This window comes from Neoarius graeffei, chromosome 5, assembly GCF_027579695.1.
Source record: "Neoarius graeffei isolate fNeoGra1 chromosome 5, fNeoGra1.pri, whole genome shotgun sequence".
Lineage (NCBI taxonomy): Eukaryota > Metazoa > Chordata > Actinopteri > Siluriformes > Ariidae > Neoarius > Neoarius graeffei.
Window position 1 is genome coordinate 48,356,777 of NC_083573.1, and position 24,030 is coordinate 48,380,806.

General features: G+C 41.7%; 1 protein-coding gene across 4 annotated transcripts in view; it reads left to right on the forward strand.

The window, feature by feature from the left end:
* npr1b (natriuretic peptide receptor 1b) overlaps positions 1-24,030 on the forward strand; it is a 142,114-nt gene that overhangs the window by 94,629 nt on the left and 23,455 nt on the right. For all 4 annotated transcript variants that reach the window (XM_060921864.1, XM_060921863.1, XM_060921867.1 and 1 more), the window contains 9 exons: positions 1,930-2,065; positions 3,904-3,988; positions 4,138-4,258; positions 4,356-4,430; positions 4,597-4,674; positions 7,243-7,347; positions 15,480-15,551; positions 15,780-15,939; positions 17,376-17,531. In XM_060921864.1, the coding sequence (XP_060777847.1) occupies positions 1,930-2,065; positions 3,904-3,988; positions 4,138-4,258; positions 4,356-4,430; positions 4,597-4,674; positions 7,243-7,347; positions 15,480-15,551; positions 15,780-15,939; positions 17,376-17,531 (988 nt within the window). The remainder of the gene's footprint in view (positions 1-1,929; positions 2,066-3,903; positions 3,989-4,137; positions 4,259-4,355; positions 4,431-4,596; positions 4,675-7,242; positions 7,348-15,479; positions 15,552-15,779; positions 15,940-17,375; positions 17,532-24,030) is intronic.

Below are 24,030 nucleotides of genomic sequence, written 5' to 3' on the forward strand. Positions count from 1 at the left end.
TTATATTATTAATAATATCAACAGGCCTACCTACAATTTATAATTTTCCACTCACCTTTGCCAGTGTCAATCACCTCAAATAGGCAGATGTTTCTTACCTTGACAGCTTTGATATTATTTTGATTAGAAAATAAATAAATGGAATATTTGTGGTATTTCAAATTAAAACAAAGTGTGAAGACTCGATTACTACTTTTGCAAACCACTAGTAAAGATAAACAAATATGTGCCAGGAATCAAGTGTTGATATAGTAGTATGGATATAGTAGTGTGGGTATAGTAGTGGGGATATAGTAGTGTGGGTATAGTAGTGGGGATATAGTAGTGGGGATATAGTAGTGGGGATATAGTAGTGTGGGTATAGTAGTGGGGATATAGTAGTGGGGATATAGTAGTGGGGATGGCCGTGCCAGGCTAGTAATCTCTACTACACAATGAGGCCTGCTGGTGGTCATATTTGTCTTGGTCATACAATTCTATGTGATGTAGCTGACCCGACCCCGGCCCCCATCACAGTCAGGAACGATAATGTGGCCCCCAGAGAAAAAAGTTTGGTGACCCCTGCTGTATAGGATAAGCAGCTACAGATAATGGATGGATTTGATGTTCGTAAGGTCTTTATTTATTTATGTTACTTATCAGAATAGCACTTTAAGAAGAAAATATACTCATGCATCTCTCCTTTCAGAGAACTGTTATGCAGCAGCTTGCATTTTCACTTTGCATTTGCATGTCCTAGCCTTGACTAGCTGGTTAGCTCTATGTGTTTAGCCCTGCGATGTCTCTGGGATACCTAGCTCTCGAGCAAAACACCTCATAAGTTACAGAATTGTAGACTATGATTCACTGATATCAAAACGGCAGACACTATTTACTTTTAAATGTATTCTAGTTGGATTACTAGTACTACTAGTGGCTTTATTAGCCAATGCTGAAAGTAAGACAAATTAATATAGCATAGATTATTTCATAAAAAACCAGACATTTACATCATCAGTACTTAGTGCAGATCCATTTATTATTATTATTATTATTATTATTATTATTATTATTATTATTATTATTATTATATAAGAAACATAAGTATGAAAGTATATATGAAAGTAGAAAGGAGGTTGAGTTGGGTTTGGAAAGATGGAGGTATGCATTGGAACGAAGAGGAATGAAGGTGAGCAGTAGCAAAACAGAATACATGTGCATCAATGAGAATGGGGATGAGAGTGTAGTGAAGATGCAAGGAGTAGACGTAAAGAAAGTTGGTGAATTCAAGTACCTGGGGTCAACTGTGCAGGAAAATGGGGGCTGCGATAGTGAGGTGAGAGAGAGTGCAGGCAGGGTGGAGCAGGTGGAGAAGGATTTCGGGAGTCATCTGTGTCCCAGTAAAAGTGAAAGGCAAGATGTATAAGACAGTAGTGAGACCAGCTGTGATGTATGGATTGGAGACCGTACCCTTAACGAAGAGACAGGAGGCAAAATTGGAGGTGGCGGAGTTGAGGATGTTAAGGTTTGCGATGACTGACAAGGTTGAACAGGATAAGGAACGAGCACATCAGAGGGACAGTGCATGTGGAGAGCTTGGGAATTAAGCTAAGAGAGATGAGACTGAGATGGTATGGGCGCATCCTGAGAAGAGATGCAGAGCATGGAATGTTGAGGATGGAGCTGCCAGGCACACGAAAACAAGGAAGGCCAAAGAGGAGATGCGTGGATGTGGTGAGGTGTGGTAGAGAAGGATGACGAAGACAGGGAACAATGGAGACGAAAGATCTGCTGTGGCGACCCCTAATTGGGAGCAGCCAAAAGAAGAAGAAGAAGAAGAAGATAAGAAACATAATATTGAGTCCTGATCACTGCACATTTGCTAGTACCAGCTGACTCATGGCATCAGCTCTCTGTCTGTCAGTTAATTACTATTTCTTTCTTGTCCAGATTGTGGCTGTGTACAATGGTACAAAGAAACAAATGGAGACGCTGCCTGGCATGGCCTTCTACTGGCCAGGAGGCATCGTTCCCCCTGACATGCCTTTCTGTGGTTTCAAGAATGATAAGCCTGCATGTCTCGCACGTGAGTAATACATTTTCTCCAACTACAGTAGTGCTTGAAAGTTTGTGAACCCTTTAGAATTTTCTATATTTCTGCATAAATATGACTGAAAACATCATCAGATTTTCACACAAGTCCTAAAAGTAGATAAAGAGAACCCAGTTAAACAAATGAGACAAAAATATTATACTTGGCCATTTATTTATTGAGGAAAATGATCCAATATTACATATCTGTGAGTGGCAAAAGTATGTGAACCTCTAGGATTAGCAGTTAATTTGAAGGTGAAATTAGAGTCAGGTGTTTTCAATCAATGGGATGACAATCAGGTGTGAGTGGGCACCCTGTTTTATTTAAAGAACAGGGATCTATCAAAGTCTGATCTTCACAACACATGTTTGTGGAAGTGCATCATGGCACGAGCAAAGGAGATTTCGGACGACCTCAGAAAAAGCACTGTTGATGCTCATCAGGCTAGAAAAGGTTACAAAACCATCTCTAAAGAGTTTGGACTCCACCAATCCACAGTCAGACAGATTGTGTACAAATGGAGGAAATTCAAGACCATTGTTACCCCAGGAGTGGTCGACCAACAAAGATCACTCCAAGAGCAAGGTGTGTAATAGTCGGCGAGGTCACAAAGGACCCCAGGGTAACTTCTAAGCAACTGAAGGCCTCTCTCACATTGGCTAATGTTAATGTTCATGAGTCCACCATCAGGAGGACACTGAACAACAATGGTGTGCATGGCAGGGTCGCAAGGAGAAAGCCACTGCTCTCCAAAAAGAACATTGCTGCTTGTCTGCAGTTTGCTAAAGATCATGTGGACAAGCCAGAAGGCTATTGGAAAAATGTTTTGTGGATGGATGAGACCAAAATAGAACTTTTTGGTTTAAATGAGAAGCGTTATGTTTGGAGAAAGGAAAACCCTGCATTCCAGCATAAGAACCTTATCCCATCTGTGAAACATGGTGGTGGTAGTATCATGGTTTGGGCCCGTTTTGCTACATCTGGGCCAGGATGGCTTGCCATCATTGATGGAACAATGAATTCTGGATTATACCAGCGAATTCTAAAGGAAAATGTCAGGACATCTGTCCATGAACTGAATCTCAAGAGAAGGTGGGTCATGCAGCAAGACAGCGACCCTAAGCACACAAGTCGTTCTACCAAAGAATGGTTAAAGAAGAATAAAGTTAATGTTTTGGAATGGTCAAGTCAAAGTCCTGACCTTAATCCAATCGAAATGTTGCGGAAGGACCTGAAGCGAGCAGTTCATGTAACGAAACCCACCAACATCCCAGAGTTGAAGCTGTTCTGTACGGAGGAATGGGCTAAAATTCCTCCAAGCCGGTGTGCAGGACTGATCAACAGTTACTGGAAACGTTTAGTTGCAGTTATTGCTGCACAAGGGGGTCACACCAGATACTAAAAGCAAAGGTTCACATACTTTTGCCACTCACAGATATGTAATATTAGATCATTTTCCTCAATAAATAAATGATCAAGTATAATATTTTTGTCTCATTTGTTTAACTGGGTTCTCTTTATCTACTTTTAGGACTTGTGTGAAAATCTGATGATGTTTTAGGTCCTATTTATGCAGAAATATAGAAAATTCTAAAGGGTTCACAAACTTTTAAGCACCACTGTATATGCAGCCTTTACTGATGGTGACAGACTATTCGTTACATTTCCAGCATTAATTTCTTTTCTGTTCCTATTTAGCATGCATCATCATCACAGGTTTTCATGTATTCTTAGCTACAATGTGCAAATTTCACTTCTCCATTCATTTAGTGTTCAATTTCATTCATTAAGGAGAGTTTTTCTCACACACTTGTTTTTCCCCCCCCCAGGGACCATCACAATGCACCAGATGGTGTCCATTGTTGTGTTCTTTATCCTTGTCATCATCTTTACTATCACCATCTTCATATACAGGTGAGCGCAATGTAGGATTACATGAGAGACATTGGATCTGTGCAGGTACTTCTTCAGAAGGTTCTGTCAGTTTTGACCTTGTCTCATCCTTTCCACTTTTATGGATTTAATACTTCCTTTCTTAATCTTTTTCTCTCTGTCCCACACAGGAAGCTGAAGTTGGAGAAGGAGCTGGCAGCTCAGCTCTGGCGGATCTTCTGGGAGGATTTGCACATGAGCAATCTGGAGAAGGTGCTGCGCAGTGCGGGAAGCAAACTGACCCTCTCTGTGGTGAGTGATGAGGTGGTGTTCAATAAAGCACTTTAGGAAGGTTTTAAGGTCATCTGTAAGGCTGCTTCTCTTCTCTTCTCTCTCTTTCTCTCCAAAGCGAGGATCAAACTACGGCTCTCTGCCGACTGCTGACGACAACTTCCAGATGTTTGCTAAGACTGCCTACTTTAAGGTATATCTATACACACACACACACACACACACACACACACACACACACACACACACACGGTTTCAAATTAAATATTGTTTCACTACCCTGCTGGGGTTAACTTTAGGTACACTAAAGGTTTGGTACACTCCACTGCTCATCCTAAACACGTTTATCACATCCCCAGGGAAACATTGTGGCTATCAAATTTGTCAACAAGAAACGCATCGAACTGACCAGGAAAGTGCTGTTTGAACTGAAGCATGTGAGTCAAGAAAGAGACATTTTGCTTATGGGAAGTAGACTCTTAGAGAAAAAGGTTCCTCAGTGGTTCTTTAGAGAAATCAGGGTTCTAGTTTTCTAAATGAATTATTTCTATTTGAAAGAGAAATTCTCAGGTTTACATCAAACCCTTAAAGCATATACGCAGAGCCTTGGCTTCACTTTCGTTTATAAATGCCTTGAGACCTCAAGAATGGCACAGGAATAGTTTTAAGCGTTAACAATAAATCTAATATAGTATTTTTTTACGATTAAAGTGATTCATATAGGTAGCGGTCTGAGTGAATGACCTTGACATCCGTAACGTCACAGCAGGAAGTCTATCGGTTTCATCGTCATTTCCACTATACTAAAACACAGAGCTGACTGCAACTCTGATCCTCCATTTTGAGCTAATTTATCGCCATGCCACGTAGATGTGTTGCTGGCGGGTGCAGCAACACGACAGAAGGTGGAGTTACGTTGCATTCATGGCCCAAGAATGTTCAAACTGCAAAGATTTGGACGCGTTTTGTGAGAAGTTCACGGGCACATTGGGCGGCTACGAAGTGATCTCTCCTCTGCTCTGCACATTTTACTGAAGACTCGTATGAGACCTCTGATCTGTTGAGGAGCGTTGGCTATAAGCCTGTATTGAAAGAGGGTGCAGTACCAACAATGAAATAAAACTACAAGAAAAGGAAAGTATTTATTTTATTTATTTATTTATATTAGTGCTGTCAAAAATGTTGCGTTATTAACGCGTTAACTTGACTCAATTTTAACGGCTATAATTTTTTTATCGCGAGATTAACGCTCTGTGACATGATGCCACGCCCCGCACAGCCAGAGTCCTCTGCCCTCCCCCGAAGAGCCACGGTGCTAGGCTTAGGTTTCGTTTTCCCATTGGCGGCTCCAGACCCACTTTGCAGTGGCTGTGACAAGACGTGTTATGCTCTGCAATAAAAAAAAAAAAAACATTGGTACAACCAGTGTTCGAACTATGCCGATATTTTCGGGGGGGTCCCTTATTTTCCCTTGGGGGGGTGCTTGCGCTTGTCTCAGAGAGCGGCTCTCCATCGCGCGCTCACTTCGGATATGCAAATGCTTCCCGTTACACACGATTGCTATGTCAATAAACATCATTTTGCCAATATTTTAGAGACCCCCCCAACATTTCCCAAATCATGTTTTCAAGGGATCTCATGTCTGTTTCAGGGGATCTCGGATCCCCCGAGTACCCCCGTAGTTCGAACGGTGAGCAAGCGCATTCACTTTTTTATGCTGATAAGAGAATTACAATGGTTTTTCATGTGACAAAAATGTGCGATTAAATTGCGATTAATCGCGAGTTAACTATGACAGTCGCGACATTAATCGCGATTAAATATTTTAATCACTTGACAGCATTAATTAATTAATTAATTTATTTATTTATTAAAAAAGGAAAGTAAGTTCAGTTGCACCAGTTCTCCCGGAGTGTGAGCCAAGAGTTGTTGGTAAAGCCCGGGACAGAACAAGACGTGACGTATCACTCGGGCAGTGACCTCCCCGTGGTTGTTGCTAAAACCAGAGACGTCCCGTCCCGTCCCCTGAGCCGAGCAGTAATGGTGGAGTACTCAGTATGGAGAAAATGGAGAATGAGTTGACTAGCTGTCTGATTTCTCCGCTGGATATGCTTGCCTCAGCAGCAATATCTCACCCTTATGTGGAAGAAGTAAATGAACGGAGAACTGAACGAACAACTGAAAGTCAGATTGTTTCAAAACAGTTGGCCACAAGATCGGCCTTCAAGAAGCAAGAAAACAGATGGGTAAGATGCGACTCTCATTTGGATACAAAACAACAAAAACAACACGTTGTTTACCTGCATTTAGATTAATACATGTAACTTGTATTGTGTTTAAGTTACCGGTATGAGATTATTTAATTTGCTTCAGAATGTGATTCTCAGTTCATCTGATTATTTAATTAGCCCTTTACGTTTTATCAGTGAAAATGCATGCATGTACGTGTATGTTGCACAAGTTATAACACCTATCCTGTTTTAATGAGAGTCAACCCACAATCAATGACGTCAAATCAGTCTTAGTTGAGCACGTCAGTAACGGTATTTCTTACTTTCACCATAAATTTTGATTTATATAATTTTGGTCTATAGCTGTCAAAGGCCTCGGCCTTAAAACCGGTTACCGCTGTGACGTCACACACTCAGGGCTGGGTGGCTCAGCGGGGCAGCTCGAATGCCAACTTTGCGGTCGATTTTAACTCTCAAAAATATTTTTTATTCCCATTTATGCAGCATACAAGAGTCAAGGATGGAGATACTATCCACTCAGAAATTTATTTAAAAATAAAGGTTCTGCGTATATCCTTTTTCACCGGATTGTCAAACCGAGCCCTAGCTGTCTAGATGGAACCTTTGTTTCGAAGAGTGTAATAGTTGGGTTCATATTATAATTCATATGTGTATCTTCTTTAAAATAAATCAATAAAAAAGTAATCAATAACCACAGCAACAACAACCTTTTCTCAGAGTCGGTTTAATTCTGTCTCCTCTGTTGTTCTTCAGATGCGGGATGTGCAGAACGATCATTTAACTCGCTTTATTGGGGCGTGCATTGACCCTCCCAACATCTGCATAGTCACAGAGTACTGCCTGCGAGGCAGTCTGCAGGTACAGCCAACCTTCCCCGAAACACTCCTCTGTGCAGGAAATAAAACAAAACACATCTTCAGGTCTGAGCCCTTCATCCTTCACCACAAGTCTCTTAATGCTGTTTATCAGTTTATGTCGTCTGCAGTAAACAGAGAAATGTCTGCATAGGCAAGAGTCATTACACACAGTGGTGGTACATAATGGTACAGTGGCTCCTCCCAGACAAAAGTAATGGAAACCCAGTTTAAGAATGTTTTTTGTAGCAGTACTGACATTGCTTATCTAATTAAGTTATTTAGAATTTGTATTTATGTGGACAAATTAATTGCCATTCTAGAGATGAGGAATCAGCCCATATAAACACTCCAAAGAAAACTCCAGGAGTCTTTGCATATAAATATCAATGAATTCGCACAAAAGCACACTAGAAGAGATCAAATGCATTAGTTATGCAACGAATGCAATTAGTTATGTCAACCAGCTGCCTATTTTAACCCGGGAACATTGGGCACAAAGCACGAATATACCCTGGATGGGCCAGTTCATCACTGGGCACCACGTACACACATGTTCACAAACTCATTCAAACCTAGTGCCAATTTTAGTGTAGCCAGCCTACCTACTGGTATGTTTTTGGGAGATGGGAGGAAACTGGAGAACCTGGAGGAAACCTGTTTTAAAATATATATATAATATATTAGTGCTGTCAAAAATGCCGCGTTATTAACGCGTTAACTTGACTCAATTTTAACGGCGATTAATTTTTTTTATCGCGAGATTAACGCTCTGTGACATGATGTAGGTTTTTCATAAGCTTTTGAAACTGCCAGGAACTTGGAACAGAGACTTTGGTTAGAAAACCGATAGCAGCTAGACTGTAATGCCACGCCCCGCACAACCAGAGTCGTCCCCCCCCCCCAAGAACCAGCGCGGGCAGGGTGCGCTAGTAGAGATGGGATTTATGGCTCTTTGATGGGATCCGCATCTTTGTGATCCGTTCTTTGAAAAGAGCCGTTCAAAAGACTGGCTAATTTGGCTCTTTTTAAATATTTATTCAGTTTTAAGAAGACAGCGTCTAAAGAAGCCAGATCCCTCTGAACTGTAAACTCAACGCTATCCCAGAAATCCTTCCTGTAATATGCAAATTTGGCCGCCTCTGATTGGACAGCGCGACGCATCAACAGGCAGAAAGTGTACAAGTACAAAATGTGTTAAGTGAGCTGAAACAGTAAAGATCAGATTCAATGCAATATTTATCAACGAACAACTTAAACTTAATATAATAGTGTACTTTATATTAAAATCAAGCATGTCAAGCCAACCGTCACTGTGTAACCTCTCTCTCTTTAGTTGTAGACTAACTCAAACAGTAGATCATTTCACTCATGGTTCTCTTGCTAGTCCCGCACTGGTGCTCGGCTTAGGTTTCACTTTGCAGTGGCTGTGTCAAGACGTGTTATGCTTTGCAATAAAAAAAAAACATTGGTACAAAGCAAGCCCATTCACTTTTTTATGCTGATAAGAGAATTACAATGGTTTTTTATGTGACAAAAATGTGCGATTAAATTGCGATTAATCGCGAGTTAACTATGACTGTCGCGACATTAATCGCGATTAAATATTTTAATCGCTTGACAGCACTAATATATATATATATATATATATATATATATATATATATAAACAGAACAGTGACAGAAGTTAGATACATATTTTAAACACACACATAATAAACAGCTGCAGTCAGAAGTTCACATACACAGACATGAATGTCATCATGGACATGAATGTCATGGGGATATTGGGCTTTCAGTGATTTCTTTGAACTGTTCTTTTCCTGTGGCAGAATAATTGCACAAAATACAACTTTAATAGAAAAAAAACAAGAATTTGATGCTCAAGCTTTAAAGGGTACCTGTAGTGAATTTTAATTCCTAGCTATTTCAAAAGATCATGTATGATACCAGTGGTTCCATCATGTAACGTTCGTCATAAGCTCTTGTTAAGTATGTGTGAGTTTTAAGTCACTGCTCCACCAGTCAGGTATGGTCAGCAACAAGTTGCCTCCTTCATGGGCTGTTCTGGCACTGGTATTGACGCACAGTCGTTGATTTGTCCTTATTGGCTGGGCTGCAGTGGACTGGTCACTGACCCCGTGCTGCACACACCAGTCTAAGATAACACATTATCAACTGATCTGCTTATAAGAAATAGAAGAAATATTTACACTTACTTGAGCTGATCTTTGGCTAGATTGAGTCGAAGTAAAAAAAAAAAAAGGCACCGTTCATCATCAGTGTTGCAGTTCTCAAGATTGAACCGAATCGCTGTCCTGAATCATGAATTGATTTGTTGTCCTGAAATTGAATCGCTGTCCTGAATCATAAAATGAATCATGAATTGAATCGCTGTCCTGAATCATCCGAAGCACATAAAATCCGCATGCCATCTCGCAACAAGTTTTACCTCCAAATAGCTCAAACTATGTCAGACAGATTTTATCCTGTTTACGGTGGGCGTTCCCACCACGAAAGAGAAACCAATCGAAACTGAAAGAGTGAAAGTGATCATCATGCAGTTACCATCCCTGTGTCCAAAATCGCTCACTCGTTCACTACTCCCTACTCCCTGTATAGGGAATTACTATACAGAGGACTATATAGTGAGCTCATTGGTAAAATGAAAAAACCCTTTCGGACACTAGTGCCCTATATAGTGAGTAGGAAGTGATTTCAGACATGCATTTTATGAGTGCATAAGTGTGCGCTCTACAACACCAGTGTGACTGAGTAAGGTGACAAGTTTTATGTTTAATCTAATTTAGGTAATTTATAAACTATAATATTATTTGGCAGTGGGCACATAGGAAAGTGTAAAGTATAAAGTTTCTGTCAATATGTTTATCCTGCCTGTATGATAAAAAAAAAACTTGCGGAGATATGTATCTAAATACATGACCTACTTATTCTAAACCTGTCGAGCTTCACCGGTGAAGCTCTCGACCCCAAAGTACAACCAAATCTACTTGCACATAATGGCATGAAATAATAGATATGTGCCATAAAATAAAGATCTATTACAAGTATTAGATCTATATTTATTCAATGTGTTCTGAAGTTACTTGACTGGGAACTGGAAATCTTGACCCACAGAACACTGCTTTTTTACTCACACCCGATAACCAGGAATCAGCGACTGTACGCCACTTCTGGCTGGCAATGGCTGCTCCCCGTGGTTCTGTCTCCGTGGGTAATTCACGGAATAAAATTGTCCACAAAAGTGCTTTTCTGGTGTTTTTTGACTGATTGTGCGCGTCTTTTGTCTATAAGTAATACATAAAGCACAGTTAATGTTGTAAGCTTGACCAGTACTGGTACACTTTAATTATTTTGGGTTCTATGAAATCAACACAGGGTGAAAAATTTACATATAACCACTTAGATTATTAATTCAGTGGTGCTTTAGATCCAATATGTCTTAACTTGCCAAGGCCTCTTAACTTCCTATTAGTGATCATGATTGATGACAGCTGGTAGCTTCACTGTACCAACATAAAAAGGGTTGGTTTGTTTGTTTGACAGCACATATCGGATTGACCAGCACACAGTACAGTGGGAAAGTCCACGAAGCTCAGTGCAGATTTGAGAAAGAGGATCATACATTTACACAACTCAGGAATGTCTCTTGGAGCCATTTCTAAACAACAGCAGATTCCAAGATCAAGCAAACAATTGTACGGAAGAACAAGTTATTGGGAGGTGTAGCCACTTTGCCAAGCCACTTTACTGGTAGAAGACCCAAATTGTCCCCCCTCAGCTGAGAGGAAATTGGTTCTCATGGTCAGGAACAACCCAGGAACCACCAAGGCACAGGCCTGCCAAGAACTGGAAGCTGCTGGAACACTGTCTATAGTCAAGAAAGTTTTACACTGTCATGGACTGAGAAGCTGCCACCCAAGATAGAAGCCTGCTCCAAAATTGAATACCTTCAAGCTTGACTAAAATTTGGACAAAGAAAAAACATTTTAGAAGAAAGGTTTATGATCAAATGAGACAAAGATGTACAGAAGAGCACTGTACCAACAGTGTTAAGCATGGTGGTGGTAGCATCATGTTCTAGAGATCTTTTTGCTGCATTGCAGAAAATGGATGGAATAATGAAGGAGGACTATCTCCAAATTCTTCACCATAACCTCAAACCATCAGAAACGTGGACGCAACTGGGTGTTCTAACTAGACAATGACCACAAATACACATTAAAGCTGGTTGTGGAATGGATAAAGCAAGTCCTGGCCTCAACCCTATGAAAAATGTAGACTGTGCTTAAAAGTCAGGTCCGTGCAGGAAACAAGATTCTGCCAGAAGCTTGTTGATGGTTACCAAAAGTGTCTGGTCAAGGTAAAACTTATGATGGGACATTTAACCAAATATTAGGTGTGCTTTATTTTGACCCTGTATGTATACTTTTAACCCTTTGTTGATTTCAGAACCCCCCAAATGAATTCAAATCTTTTTCCTATTAAAAATGTATGTTGCAGACCCGGCGGCAGAAGTGGTCTAGTAGCCGGGCATTGCACTGGCTGGGGGTGAGCATGCATCAGCGAACCCAATTTTACTAGGGGGGTCCGGGGGCATGCTCCCCCGGAAGAAATTTTTGAAAAAAAACACTCTAAAATGGTGTATTTTGAGCTCTTCAGACACCCTGTTCCGTTGCTATATATTGTCCGTCACTGAGCGCATTTGCAGGGAATATTCCATTTCATACGGAATATTGGCAGTATTCCATTTGCGCATGAGTCATGTTGTAAACTCGTTCCGAATACCCAACACTGAATGCGCAAACGGATGATTGTGATCAATGTTGACAGCAAATTAAGATTGATATTTACAATTAAGAGTGTGCAACAGAAGATTACATCACACTCATCCTCCCTGCACAAAGCCTAACTGCAGTAACTGAATCCCTTCTAAGTGAAACCATGCGCATTAAAAGTTTTATGTCTCAAATCTAGTTTTGTGAAGCATGACAACATTAATCTTTAATACAGATGTGTTTTGTAGGTTAACTGAAACGTCAAAACCAGTTTCTTACCTCCAGTGCTTAGTTTGCAAATCAAACGCCAAGTGCATGACAGCGCAGGGCTGACAAGATGGGCGCAGGCCAAAACGTTAAGAAAACAGTGTGTCATGTATCCACATTTTAAATTAAGGACTTTTTCTTTAATATTATGCCCTTTTTAAAAAAAAAAGTGTTTAATTGTAGTAGCCTGCGATTTATTTATTTATTTATTTATTTATTTTAAATATTGTGTTAAGCTGTTGGCCCTAGCCTATGACAGGGCGGGCGGGCCCACACTAGGGCGGGCCCACGTGACTAAATGGGCGGGCCCAGTCCCCAAAGGCCCGCCCATCATGCCGGACCCGGTATGTTGTACAATCTTTGTCATAAAAGAAGCGCAATTTAAAGAAACAATTATAATAAATAATAATCATGTCCCCTTCTGACCGCAACTGTATGTATTTTGAAGATTTTGCAAGGCAAATAATAAGAATGGTCACTAATTGCACAGAAAAAAAATCATTAAGTAATCACATGCTATATCTGTCACATTAAAGGCTCTAACTAGGGATGGGCGAAATTTGAAAATAATTATAATGAATAACAAACTGCCCCCACCCCATGTCGAAGTCTATTTACTGCAGGGTTGTCATGGTAACCCTCTGATCACTGATGCTGCTGATTTCCTATTTTTATCTGTCCTGCTCCCATCCTCGTCCCCCACACATTTCAAAACCTGACCAGAATAGAGCACAGGCAAAACAAGAGAAGAAAGACACAGAAGTACATGGCTGAATTATTTTATTTAAAAAATTTTTTTAACAATAAGTAGGTCTTTTAGTTGTAGTTTACAGCAATTTAGTTCTATAGTTTGTAGTAATGAAATGCCTAATGCATAAATGGATGCTTTAATAATATAGCCTATATCAGATCATTTTCTTTCTGATGCGTGATCACTTGGTGAGAAGTTTACAGCTGCCTTTGCTAGTTTATTTGTAGTTTGTGCCACTCACGAGATTGATCATTCTGAATATTTAGTGAGCGACTGTTACTTTTCCTATTTGTAAATAAAATGTAAATATGATTATGGTTAATTACTCTAAATTGTGAATGTGAGTGTGAATGGTTGTTTGTATTTGTGTTAGCCCTACGATAGATTGGCGACTTGCCCAAGGTGTGCCCCGCCTCTCAGCAGCTGGGATTGGCTCCAGCTTCCCCCGCGACCCTAATGGACAGGCGGTATAGATAATGGACGGATGATGGATTTTGGTTAATATTATCCATCCATCCATCCATCCATCCATCCATTATCTGTAGCCGCTTATCCTGTTCTACAGGGTCGCAGGCAAGCTGGAGTCTATCCCAGCTGACTATGGGCGAGAGGCGGGGTACACCCTGGACAAGTTGCCAGGTCATCGCAGGGCTGACACACAGAGACAAACAACCATTCACACTCACATTCACACCTACGGTCAATTTAGAGTCACCAGTTAACCTAACCTGCATGTCTTTGGACTGTGGGGGAAACCGGAGCACCCGGAGGAAACCCACATGGACACGGGGAGAACATGCAAACTCCACACAGAAAGGCCCTCGCCGGCCACGGGGCTCGAACCCGGACCTTTTTGCTGTGAGGCGACAGTGCTAACCACTACACCACCGTGCCACCTAATATTATCCTGTTATCTAAAAAAAATTATCTAAAGCATAAATGCTATACTGTCTTGCAAGAGCTTGTCATTTCAAACACGGGATAAGGTGTATGGTAGCTGTGTTAGGGGTGCCATGCTGTACGCCAGTGAGTGCTGAGCCCCTAGGAAGATCGACATGGTAAGGCTGGAGAGAAACGAGCGGGTGATGCTAAGGTGGATGTGTGGTGTCAAACCTGATGATGTTACCAGCGTGAGTGACCTACGTGCAAGGCTCGAGATGATTGACCTCGTGACTGCTATCAGATGTAAGCGGCTGCGATGGTTTGGACATGTAGAAAGGACTGAGAGCTGTATTAACACCATAAGGAACATCCAGGTTGATGGGTGGAAAAGAAGGGGTAGGCCATGCAAAACATGGTGCGAAGTGGTCACAAACAACCTAAAGGTGACCAACCTCACTGCAAATGACACAAGGGACCGGACAGCATGGAAAATGAGAGTGAAGGCCTATCATGAAACGTCACACCCGCCGGCTGGTGGAAACTGACGTTAATGGATAGTGAGTGAGTGATAAAATAACACATGGCTGGATTGCTAGAGGAGGCTTATTCCATAATACTCAGTAATGTAAAGGCTATACAGTACTATGCAAAAGGCGCGTTATTTTTTTCACACAAACTCTATTATAGATTTCTATTTCATGACTTCTACATTATCGAGTCAGTACAGAAACATTTTAGAGTTCAAACGCTTGTTTTCCAGCACAAAATTAAATGTTACAGAAAAAAAAATTTGTATCTGAGCAGCATATTACACAAGAGGCAACTTTACAGATTAAAAAAGAAAACATAATGAAGGCTGCTGGGTTTTGGTGCAAAATGAAGAAGCGAGTCTGACAGTCCAAGTGTCCAGAAGAACTGTGGCTGGTTCTGTAAGATGCTCAGTAAAACCTACAGCTCATTTCCTTATAAAACTGCACTCGTACCTGAGACTACTATTTTTTTTTTAAAGCAAAGGGTCGTCTCTCACTAAATATCAACTTTGTTTCATTTATTATGGCTTACTGCGGTTTATAGTATTTTTTTAATGTTGAAACATTTCATTTCATTATTTTTAAGCCATTTCTGATCTACAGCATTTCTTTACATGGGCCTAAGACTGTTGACCAGTACTGTCTATTGGATTGCTTATACAATGCCTGTTCTCCCAGTAAGGACAGGATACTGCTCCCTTTGTAAATATCTCTACATTGATTTGTTTGTCCAGGCAATAAATACAGCACATATACTAGACAAATATAGCTTCAGATGGATATCTGCTGCAGTGAATGACCTCTACTAGACTTTCCAGAGACCAATGACTCTCATGTTACAAATTTTAGAACTGCAATTTGTTCTTTTGTTCTTGTTTAGAACTGTAATATGTTTGCTTTTGTTTAGGATATTCTGGAGAATGAGAGCATCACACTCGACTGGATGTTTAAATACTCTCTGATCAATGACATTGTCAAGGTACATATGTGAATGTTTTGTTTTGTTTTTTTTAATTGTGTCTTTCTTTCCCTCTTTCTTGTGTTCAAGACTTGCCAGTATGGTTAACTGATGGCACTGAGTAGCTTAGATACACATTTTTCATTCAGTTATCAGCCTCAGTAGGCAACAACAGTTTGGAACAGTACATGGACGTTTCTTTCCCGTCCTATGGTGTCCAGCATGATTGTCTTCTTTTTTCCTTTATAGGGAATGGCTTTCCTTCATAACAGTGTGATTGTATCCCACGGTAATCTGAAGTCCTCAAACTGTGTGGTGGATAACCGCTTTGTGCTGAAAATCACTGACTATGGCTTATCAAGCTTCAGGTCTGAATCCAACTGTGAGGATGCTCACTCCTACTATGCAAGTACGTCTGTATGTCATCAGTTCTTCTGAACTGCTCTCATGGAGCACTTCTCTTTCTCTCATATAAAGTGAACACTGAAGGACTGAACAAAAAGGAGCCAAATAAAACAGAAAGAGAACAATAATGAAGCATGACCAAGATAACGACAGCAACTATCACAACAATTGAACTCTTTTTACCAGAGGCCAAAAAAATGGGATTTCCATCTGTTTGGAGTGCCTGTGTTCAGCAGTGGATTTAATTTGAGATGTCATCAGTGGCGGCTGGTGATTAAAAAACAATTTGGGGGCAAAGTACAGATTCCACTGACGCGTTATGTGTAAACTTTTAAAGGCTATATTAGTGATATATTAATACGGTTGGACTGACACTTGCGTGACTTTAAAATGCTGCTGAAGTGACAAAATGTCTCCGGTAGGCAACATTGCCAAAGTTGCCATCACCTGAAAGTACAGGTCAGCTCGCTAGGAACGGAAGTGATAGTTGCTGGCTGCAGGCATAACTATCACCAGCGGGTGTGAACTTGAGACAGCGTTGAGAATTGTCCAATCACATTATAGCAAAAAGCCGTTAAAACGCTGACAATTGGCTGCCAATAAAAGTGGGAGTTTTATCTCTATACTAATGGTATTGTGCAGAGGTATGAATTGTTTGCCCAGCCAAGGGCTCACAACCCTCCCATTTCCCATCGCCCTGCTCATCAGCAGCTAAACATAGAGCCGCGATACTCTACACACAGAAACCCAACAGTGTTTTGAGTAATCTTTCTTACGGTGATTTAAAAAAAAATTCATTTGTTTATACTGATTGAAAATGTCTGATATATAGAGTTCCATTCCTCAGGTGGAATGGAACAACAGTGTACTGTGAGAAAGGGTTAAAATGGGCTAAAATCGGTTGCCTACCGGCAGAGTGAGAGATGAGACTGGTGGTGCCTGACTGGCTATTGAGGAATATTCCTGCTTGCCCAATTAATTTATTCATTGATATAAATGAATTAATGATAATTTCTAACTTAGTTATTCGTTAAATAAAAAGGGCACAGTTAAGTAAGAAATAGAACACAACATGACATGCTGTTATAGGAAAACAATCAATGTTAGGGTGGTGTGAGGTGACCTAACAAGGAATTATTTGATTATTTGTTACAATGATGATAATCATATTTTCTTTGTTAAATAATAACTATAAATCCATTTATTATTAGTCAAGCGTCTGCCATACATCTCCCTATAAATGAGTTGTTATTATAGAAATTATAATGCATGAAAACTTGAATATAGATCTGAAATTTCCATTGCACGAATATCAGAGCTTTTTAACACATTTCCGAATTCCGAAGTGCTCCATTATAATGCATGTTATTTCGTATCATACCAAGAGTAGGACATTATAAAACCACCAGTGTGATGTGCTTGTGTCCCTTACTGGTGTAGAGAAGTTGTGGATGGCTCCAGAGCTGTTGAGGATGGGCAGCCCTCCTGCAGGTGGCACACAGAAAGGAGATGTCTACAGCTTTGGCATCATCCTGCAGGAGGTGGCACTGCGCAGAGGCGTCTTCTACATAGACGGAGAGACACTCAGCCCTAAAGGTCAGTCAGAACTACCATGTGGACCCTAAATCCTAAGCTTTAAGCGTACATATACAGTACTGTGCAAAAGTCTTAGGCCCCCTATTTTTTTCATACAAACTTTGTTATAGATTTCTATTTTATGATTTCTACATTATCAAGTAAGTACAAAAACATTTTAGAGTCCAAACATTCGTTTTCCACCACAAAAGTAAATGTTACAGAAAAAATGTTTGTGTCTGAGCAGCATATTACACAAGAGAGCACTTTTAAGATTAAAAAAGAAAACATAATGAAGGGGCGGCACGGTGGTGTAGTGGTTAGCACTGTTGCCTCACAGCAAGAAGGTCTTGGGTTCGAGCCCAGTGGCCGGTGAGGGCCTTTCTGTGCGGAGTTTGCATGTTCTCCCCATGTTGCTCCAGTTTCCAGTCCAAAGACATGCAGGTTAGGCTAATTAGTGGCTCTAAGGCCCTGTCCACACGGCAATGGATTCAGGTGAATCTGATAAAATTGTTTATCGTTTCGGCCTGGCGTCCACACGGCACCGGCGTTTTGGGTGCCCCAAAACGAAATCTTTTGAGAACGGGTTCCAGAGTGAAAAAATCTGGCAACGGCGCCGTTGCGAAGTCGTCTGGATGAGTAGAACGGATTTGTTTACGATGACGTCACAACCACATGACTGTGAGTGCTTCACGCCGGGTAGAAGTGTAACGAACTCGATGCGAGTTGTCAACAAATCCTATAACTTGGTTCATGAAACGCGCTTACAAAATATTTTCACTGTGAATATTTATTGTGTAATGGTGCAAAGTGAGAGAGAGAGAGAGAGAGAGAGAGAGAGTGAGTGAGAGAATAGCCCTTAGGGCAGAGTCTTTAGTCCAAACACTGCGGAAGCAGTACCAAACCGCGCACCGCCCGTGCGCTTTCCAAAAACAAAAACAATCCCACCAGCAAACATAGGAAAAAAAAAGGAGCGATCTCACCTCTTCAGATGTTGGTTTAAGTCCGACAATACATTCCTTAAAAAGGGCATAGAGGAACAAAGTAATCCATCAACGTGTAACAGGGGCGATTTCTCAGAGACAACAAGGGAAGCCGAACTTCCCCTAAAATTCTCTCCCCAAACTGCGGCGTCTACGACGTTGAATTCTCATTAAAACAATAACTTGCATAACATAATATATGCCCAAGATTGTATTTACGTTCATAACTATCCCTATGTCATCCTGTAACTTATTTGAGTGATGTCTGACGAACTTGCAGTTCGCTACGAGAATCACCTTTGCTGCGAGGCTGTAACCTTTCTTATTTCAATGGGCTCTATGGACTGGCAGCCGGGTATCCGTTGCAGTCTACGAGACGGCTCTGAACAGCCAATTTCGGCTAGTTGTTATTGGTTAAAATCGACAAAATCGTCACTTCCAGGGAAGCCGGGTATCTCTGGGAGTAAACGGGACATGGGAGGGCCAAGAAGCCGGCTGATAAAGGATTATTGGAGGTGGTGTTTGAAAGACATGAGGAGGGCGGTCGCTGTATTTCGGCAAGGAACACGGTAAGCATGATCAGTCAGTCCCTAGCGGATGTCGAGAAAGTGTAGTCATGTGCCAAAGTGCTGTCCGAATTTCTTTTCATATAAACGTTTCTTCTCATTGATGTCTCTGTACATTACTCTGTAAATAAATGTAAATATTACTCGTTGTGCTCCGTTAACTTTCATCCATTCTATCAGTTTGATCATTCGTGAATTCACTCATTTATTTCATTTGTAGTTCAGTCAACGTGGTTGTAGGCTAGCTGGAGCCTTATTGGGATCTGCAGTGCTAGCTGCTAACAGCTGGTATCTATCTGCTATAATGGCAAACGTCGTGGACATGCTTTTGTCAAAACGTTTTGACACTCTGCCATATGAGGAGAAAGTGAGAATTAAAGAGCAAGGCAGACCAAAGCCCAAGCTTAATCTTATTCAAAAATCAGCAGGTCATAACAGGTCTTTTCAGGTGTCTTGGTATGAAAATATGAACTGGTTGACTGGGTCTCCTGTGACTAATAAAATGTACTGTTGGCCATGTCTTTTGATGAAGCCCTCTCAGGGAAATTTAGTTTGGTCAAAAGATGGGTTTGGGGACCTGGTGAATTTCAAAAGGGCTTGCAAAAGGCATGAAACGAGCAATGAGCATGTCACTTCATGTGCAAGACTTAGCTGTCTGGGGAGGGTCAGGGTGGAACATGCCATCGATGAAGGTGCTCGTATAAATAGTGTGCATCATATAATGTTCATGAATCTGAAGTGTGTATATTGTTCAGTAATGTTAAGAGAATGGTGGGCTCTGTGTTATAGGTTATACCTGGGTATAATATTCAAGGTTCTGTGTGTTGCATAGCCTACCTGGTTATGAATTTCCAGACTGTGTTGCAGAAGATGTTCAAGGATGTGTTGCACAGCTGGGTGTTGTGTTAAAGACTCTGTGTTGCATATCAGGGTATGATGTTCAAGGCTCTTCGTTGAATAGCCAGTGATTTTTGGATGTTTGATATTTTTGATTAAGGATATGAGGCACTAGCCTGGCAAGCCAGACTATAACATGAAATGTACAAGCAAAAATACTTTCTGCCACTAGGTGGGGTTGTCTAGTTCACTATGCTAATGGGGCACACCTTTCTATGCTTTGATATCCGGCCTACAGGTTTTACGATGAATGCGTAAAATGGGCTTCCCCTGTTTTAAAAACCAGCAGCCGCCACTGACGTGTAGCATTCAATTTATTCCGGACCATTAAAGAATTCTGGAGGATATCAGAATGTTGGCATACCGGCTTCCATCTACTCCCATTCATTCCTCTTTCCGCGTATTTCGTTTTACGCTACTGATTAATAATAAAACTTTATGTGGCTGATGCTACAGAAGAAGGGGTTTATGCGCATGCGTCTACTTCTTCTATTGTTCTGGTGTCTCCGATGGGACCGTCTTACAGCGCACGTAGTGGTGTGGCATGTGTATTGCATCGTATACAGCATGCGTTGCGTTGCCATATGTACCTGAAATTTTACTGATCCGTTGCCGATGTGGACGCGATATTTTAAAAAAAAAATCTCGTTGCCGTTGTCGTGTGGATGTAGCCTTAATTGACCGTAGGTGTGAATGTGAGTGTGAATGGTTGTTTGTCTCTGTGTCAGCCCTGCGATGACCTGGCAACTTGTCCAGGGTGTACCCCGCCTCTCGCCCGTAGTCAGCTGGGATAGGCTCCAGCTTGCCTGCGACCCTGTAGGACAGGATAAAGCGGCTAGAGATAATGAATGGATGGATGGAACATAATGAAGGCTGCTGGGGTTTGGTGCAAAATGAAGAAGCGTGACAAAGTGCCCAGAAGAACTGTGGCTGGTTCTGTAAGATGCTCAGTGAAACCTACAGCTCATTTCCTTATCAAACTGCACTCATTGTACCTGAGACTACTATTTATTTTTTTAAGCAAAGGGTCGTCTCACACCAAATATTGACTTTGTTTCATTTCTTATGGCTTACTGCTGTTTATAGTAATTTTTTAATGTTGAAACATTTTTTAAGGCATTTTTGGTCTATAGCATTTCTTTATACATGCCTAAGACTTTTGCGCAATACTGTGTGTGTGTGTAAACTAAGAAAGATGAGAAAGAAGACAAATCAAGTTTGAGAAAACTATCATACCATTCTCTCACACGTGAATTCACAAACACGTTTAGTATCGTGCTTATCTGGATTTGTCTTGTTGTTAGCAAAAGCTAATAAAGAAGCTAATGCTATTTTAGGTTGTTCAGATTGTTTTCTATAAAAGCAGCTAAAAAAAAAAGACTTGGTAATTTAGCATCTATAATGGAACTACTGAGTGACATGCTTGTCTTTCCTGAGATCACATTTCAGAGCAATTGATGTGGGTTCAGTGTTGAGCTGGGTAGAGGTTAAGAGCGACTGAAATAGTGCTATTCTATTAACTTGTTATCCACAGTGCTTTTGTGACAGTTGCTGCCATCTTCACCTCAGATTATAGGCTTTTTTCCTTTCTCTTTCAGCTTCTGTCTCTCAGATTGCATGTCTCTATCTCTACTGCCAATTACACTAGAACAGGCTCTGGATGTGCACTAATGGAGAAGAGCTTTTTCTGCTTCCTGTCCGTCAGGGGAGGTCATGATTTACTTGTGCAAAAACACACATGCACACATTAAAGACGCCTGAATTTACTCCTTCACCACAACCCTACCATCTAATGATACATCTCGACACAGAAACATCCTCTTAGTCATCTCCAGATGGGGGAGATGTCCGTTCATCCTCCTGCTGCATTACAGCAGCTGTTCATCACAGGACTAATTATGTAAAACTTCATTATCAAATCCTCATTTCAGAATTTTTGCATTGTAATATGACGTAGTTACTCAGATGAAGCATCTTCACACTGTGGCTATAAGTATAGTATATAATTAAATTATTTGAGCTGTTTTACCTGTGATGTAAGTTGGAGGAAAATGACACATCAGTATAGTTATATAGGAAGAGTATTTTTCACTGTAGAATTATTATAATGGAAGCTGCTTCCCTCATAGCAAGGGGATTTGACCCAACGCCGTTTTCAGTTCAGCAGTTTTCACTGTGCACCTCGGGATGTACTACTCGTGAGACTGTGCATTTGTATTTTTCTCTTTTTCTTTCTGGGGCTATTTAAATCGGCATCAGCGGACCCTTTCAGCCACGGCTCCATTGTTTACACTCGGGAGCAGCTGTTAGCACTGCGCAACACCAAGGTACTCCCTGTGGAAAGACCGGCGATCCCCGCGGAATTAAGGAGAAGGAGAAGGGGATGCAGAGCTGGAATGAAGTGCCGGGAGAAGAAAAGACGGTATAAACCATGTATACCCTCTGTCATCATGGGAAACGTAAGATCTCTCCCTAATAAAATGGATGAGCTAACGGCGCTAACCAGGCTGCAGAGGGAGGACCGAGAGTGTAGCCTTATGTGCTTCACAGAGACTTGGCTGAATGAACTCTTACCGGACTCACACGTCATTCTGGACGGATTTCAACTCGTGAAAGCGGTAAGAGGAAAGGAGGGGGTATAGCGATGTTTGTGAATGACAGATGGTGTAACCCGGGGCACATCAGGGTAAAGGAGCAGTATTGCAGTAAAAACATTGAACTGCTAGCGGTTAGCATTCGGCCATATTACCTCCCGAGGGAATTCTCGCACGTTATGGCGATAACTGTGTACGTCCCCCCAGCGGCCGAAGCTGCTGCAGCCTGTGAGCTCTTACACACTACAGTGTCAAAGCTTCAGACATCGCACCCCCAGTCCCTGCTACTAATCTCCGGTGACTTCAATCATGCTTCCCTGTCCTCCACTCTCCCAACCTTCACTCAGCATGTGAAATGCCACACCAGAGACAAGAGAACTTTGGATTTAATGTACAGTATGTGAACACCAAGGACGCATATAGTTCATCACCCCTCCCCCTGCTGGGCTGTTCTGACCACAATCTGGTTCACTTGTCCCCTACATACATACCTATGGTGAATAAACAACCACCCACCAAAAGGTACTGTATGTAAGGAGCTGGTCTGAGGAGACCAGTATGGCACTGAGGGACTGCTTTGACACCACGGACTGGGATGTGTTGTGTGAACCTCACAGGGATGACATTGATAGCCTGACAACCTGCATCACAGATTACATTAATTTCTGTGTTGAAAACACTGTGCCAGTCAGGAAGGTACGGTGTTTTCCCAACAATAAACCCTGGGTGACCTCTGAACTAAAAGCCCTATTAAACGAGAAGTAGAGGGTTTTTAAATCTGGCAACAAGGAGGAGATGAGGAGAGTGCAGAGGGAGCTGAAGAGGGGGATAAGGAGAGGCAAGGACAGCTACAGGAGGAAGCTGGAGGAGCGCCTCAAGGGGAGCAACACCGGAGAGGTATGGAGAGGCCTGAAAACCATCTCTGGCCACACAAAGGACAGTGGGAGGGGCCCTGTATCTGGGGGCCAAGACTGGGCAAATGAGTTGAATCTCTTTTTCAACAGCTTTGACTGTGCCACCCCACCCTCCCCCACTCACCATAGTCCTGACCGGTCTGTGATAACACTTCCCCCCCCCCCCCCCCCCCATAATACCTCTGACACCAACAGCTCCCTCCTCACACCACATCACCCCCCTCCGATCCCTGCCAGACCAATCCACACACTCCACCCCTGACCTCACTCTACAGGACTCACACCTCGGCTACACCCCTCGCCTCTCCATAACAGCTGATCAGGTGTTGGAGCTGAGGAGGATCAAGACAAGGAAAGCTGCTGACCCTGATGGTATCAACTCCAGACTGCTTAAGGACTGTGCAGATCAGCTCTGTGGGATTCTTCTGTACATTTTCAACCTGAGCCTCAGTCTGGAGAAAGTTCCACTTCTGTGGAAAACATCATGTGTGGTTCCAGTTCCCAAGACTGCGCACCCCAGGGAGCTCAACCACTTTCGGCCAGTAGCTTTAACGTCTCACCTAATG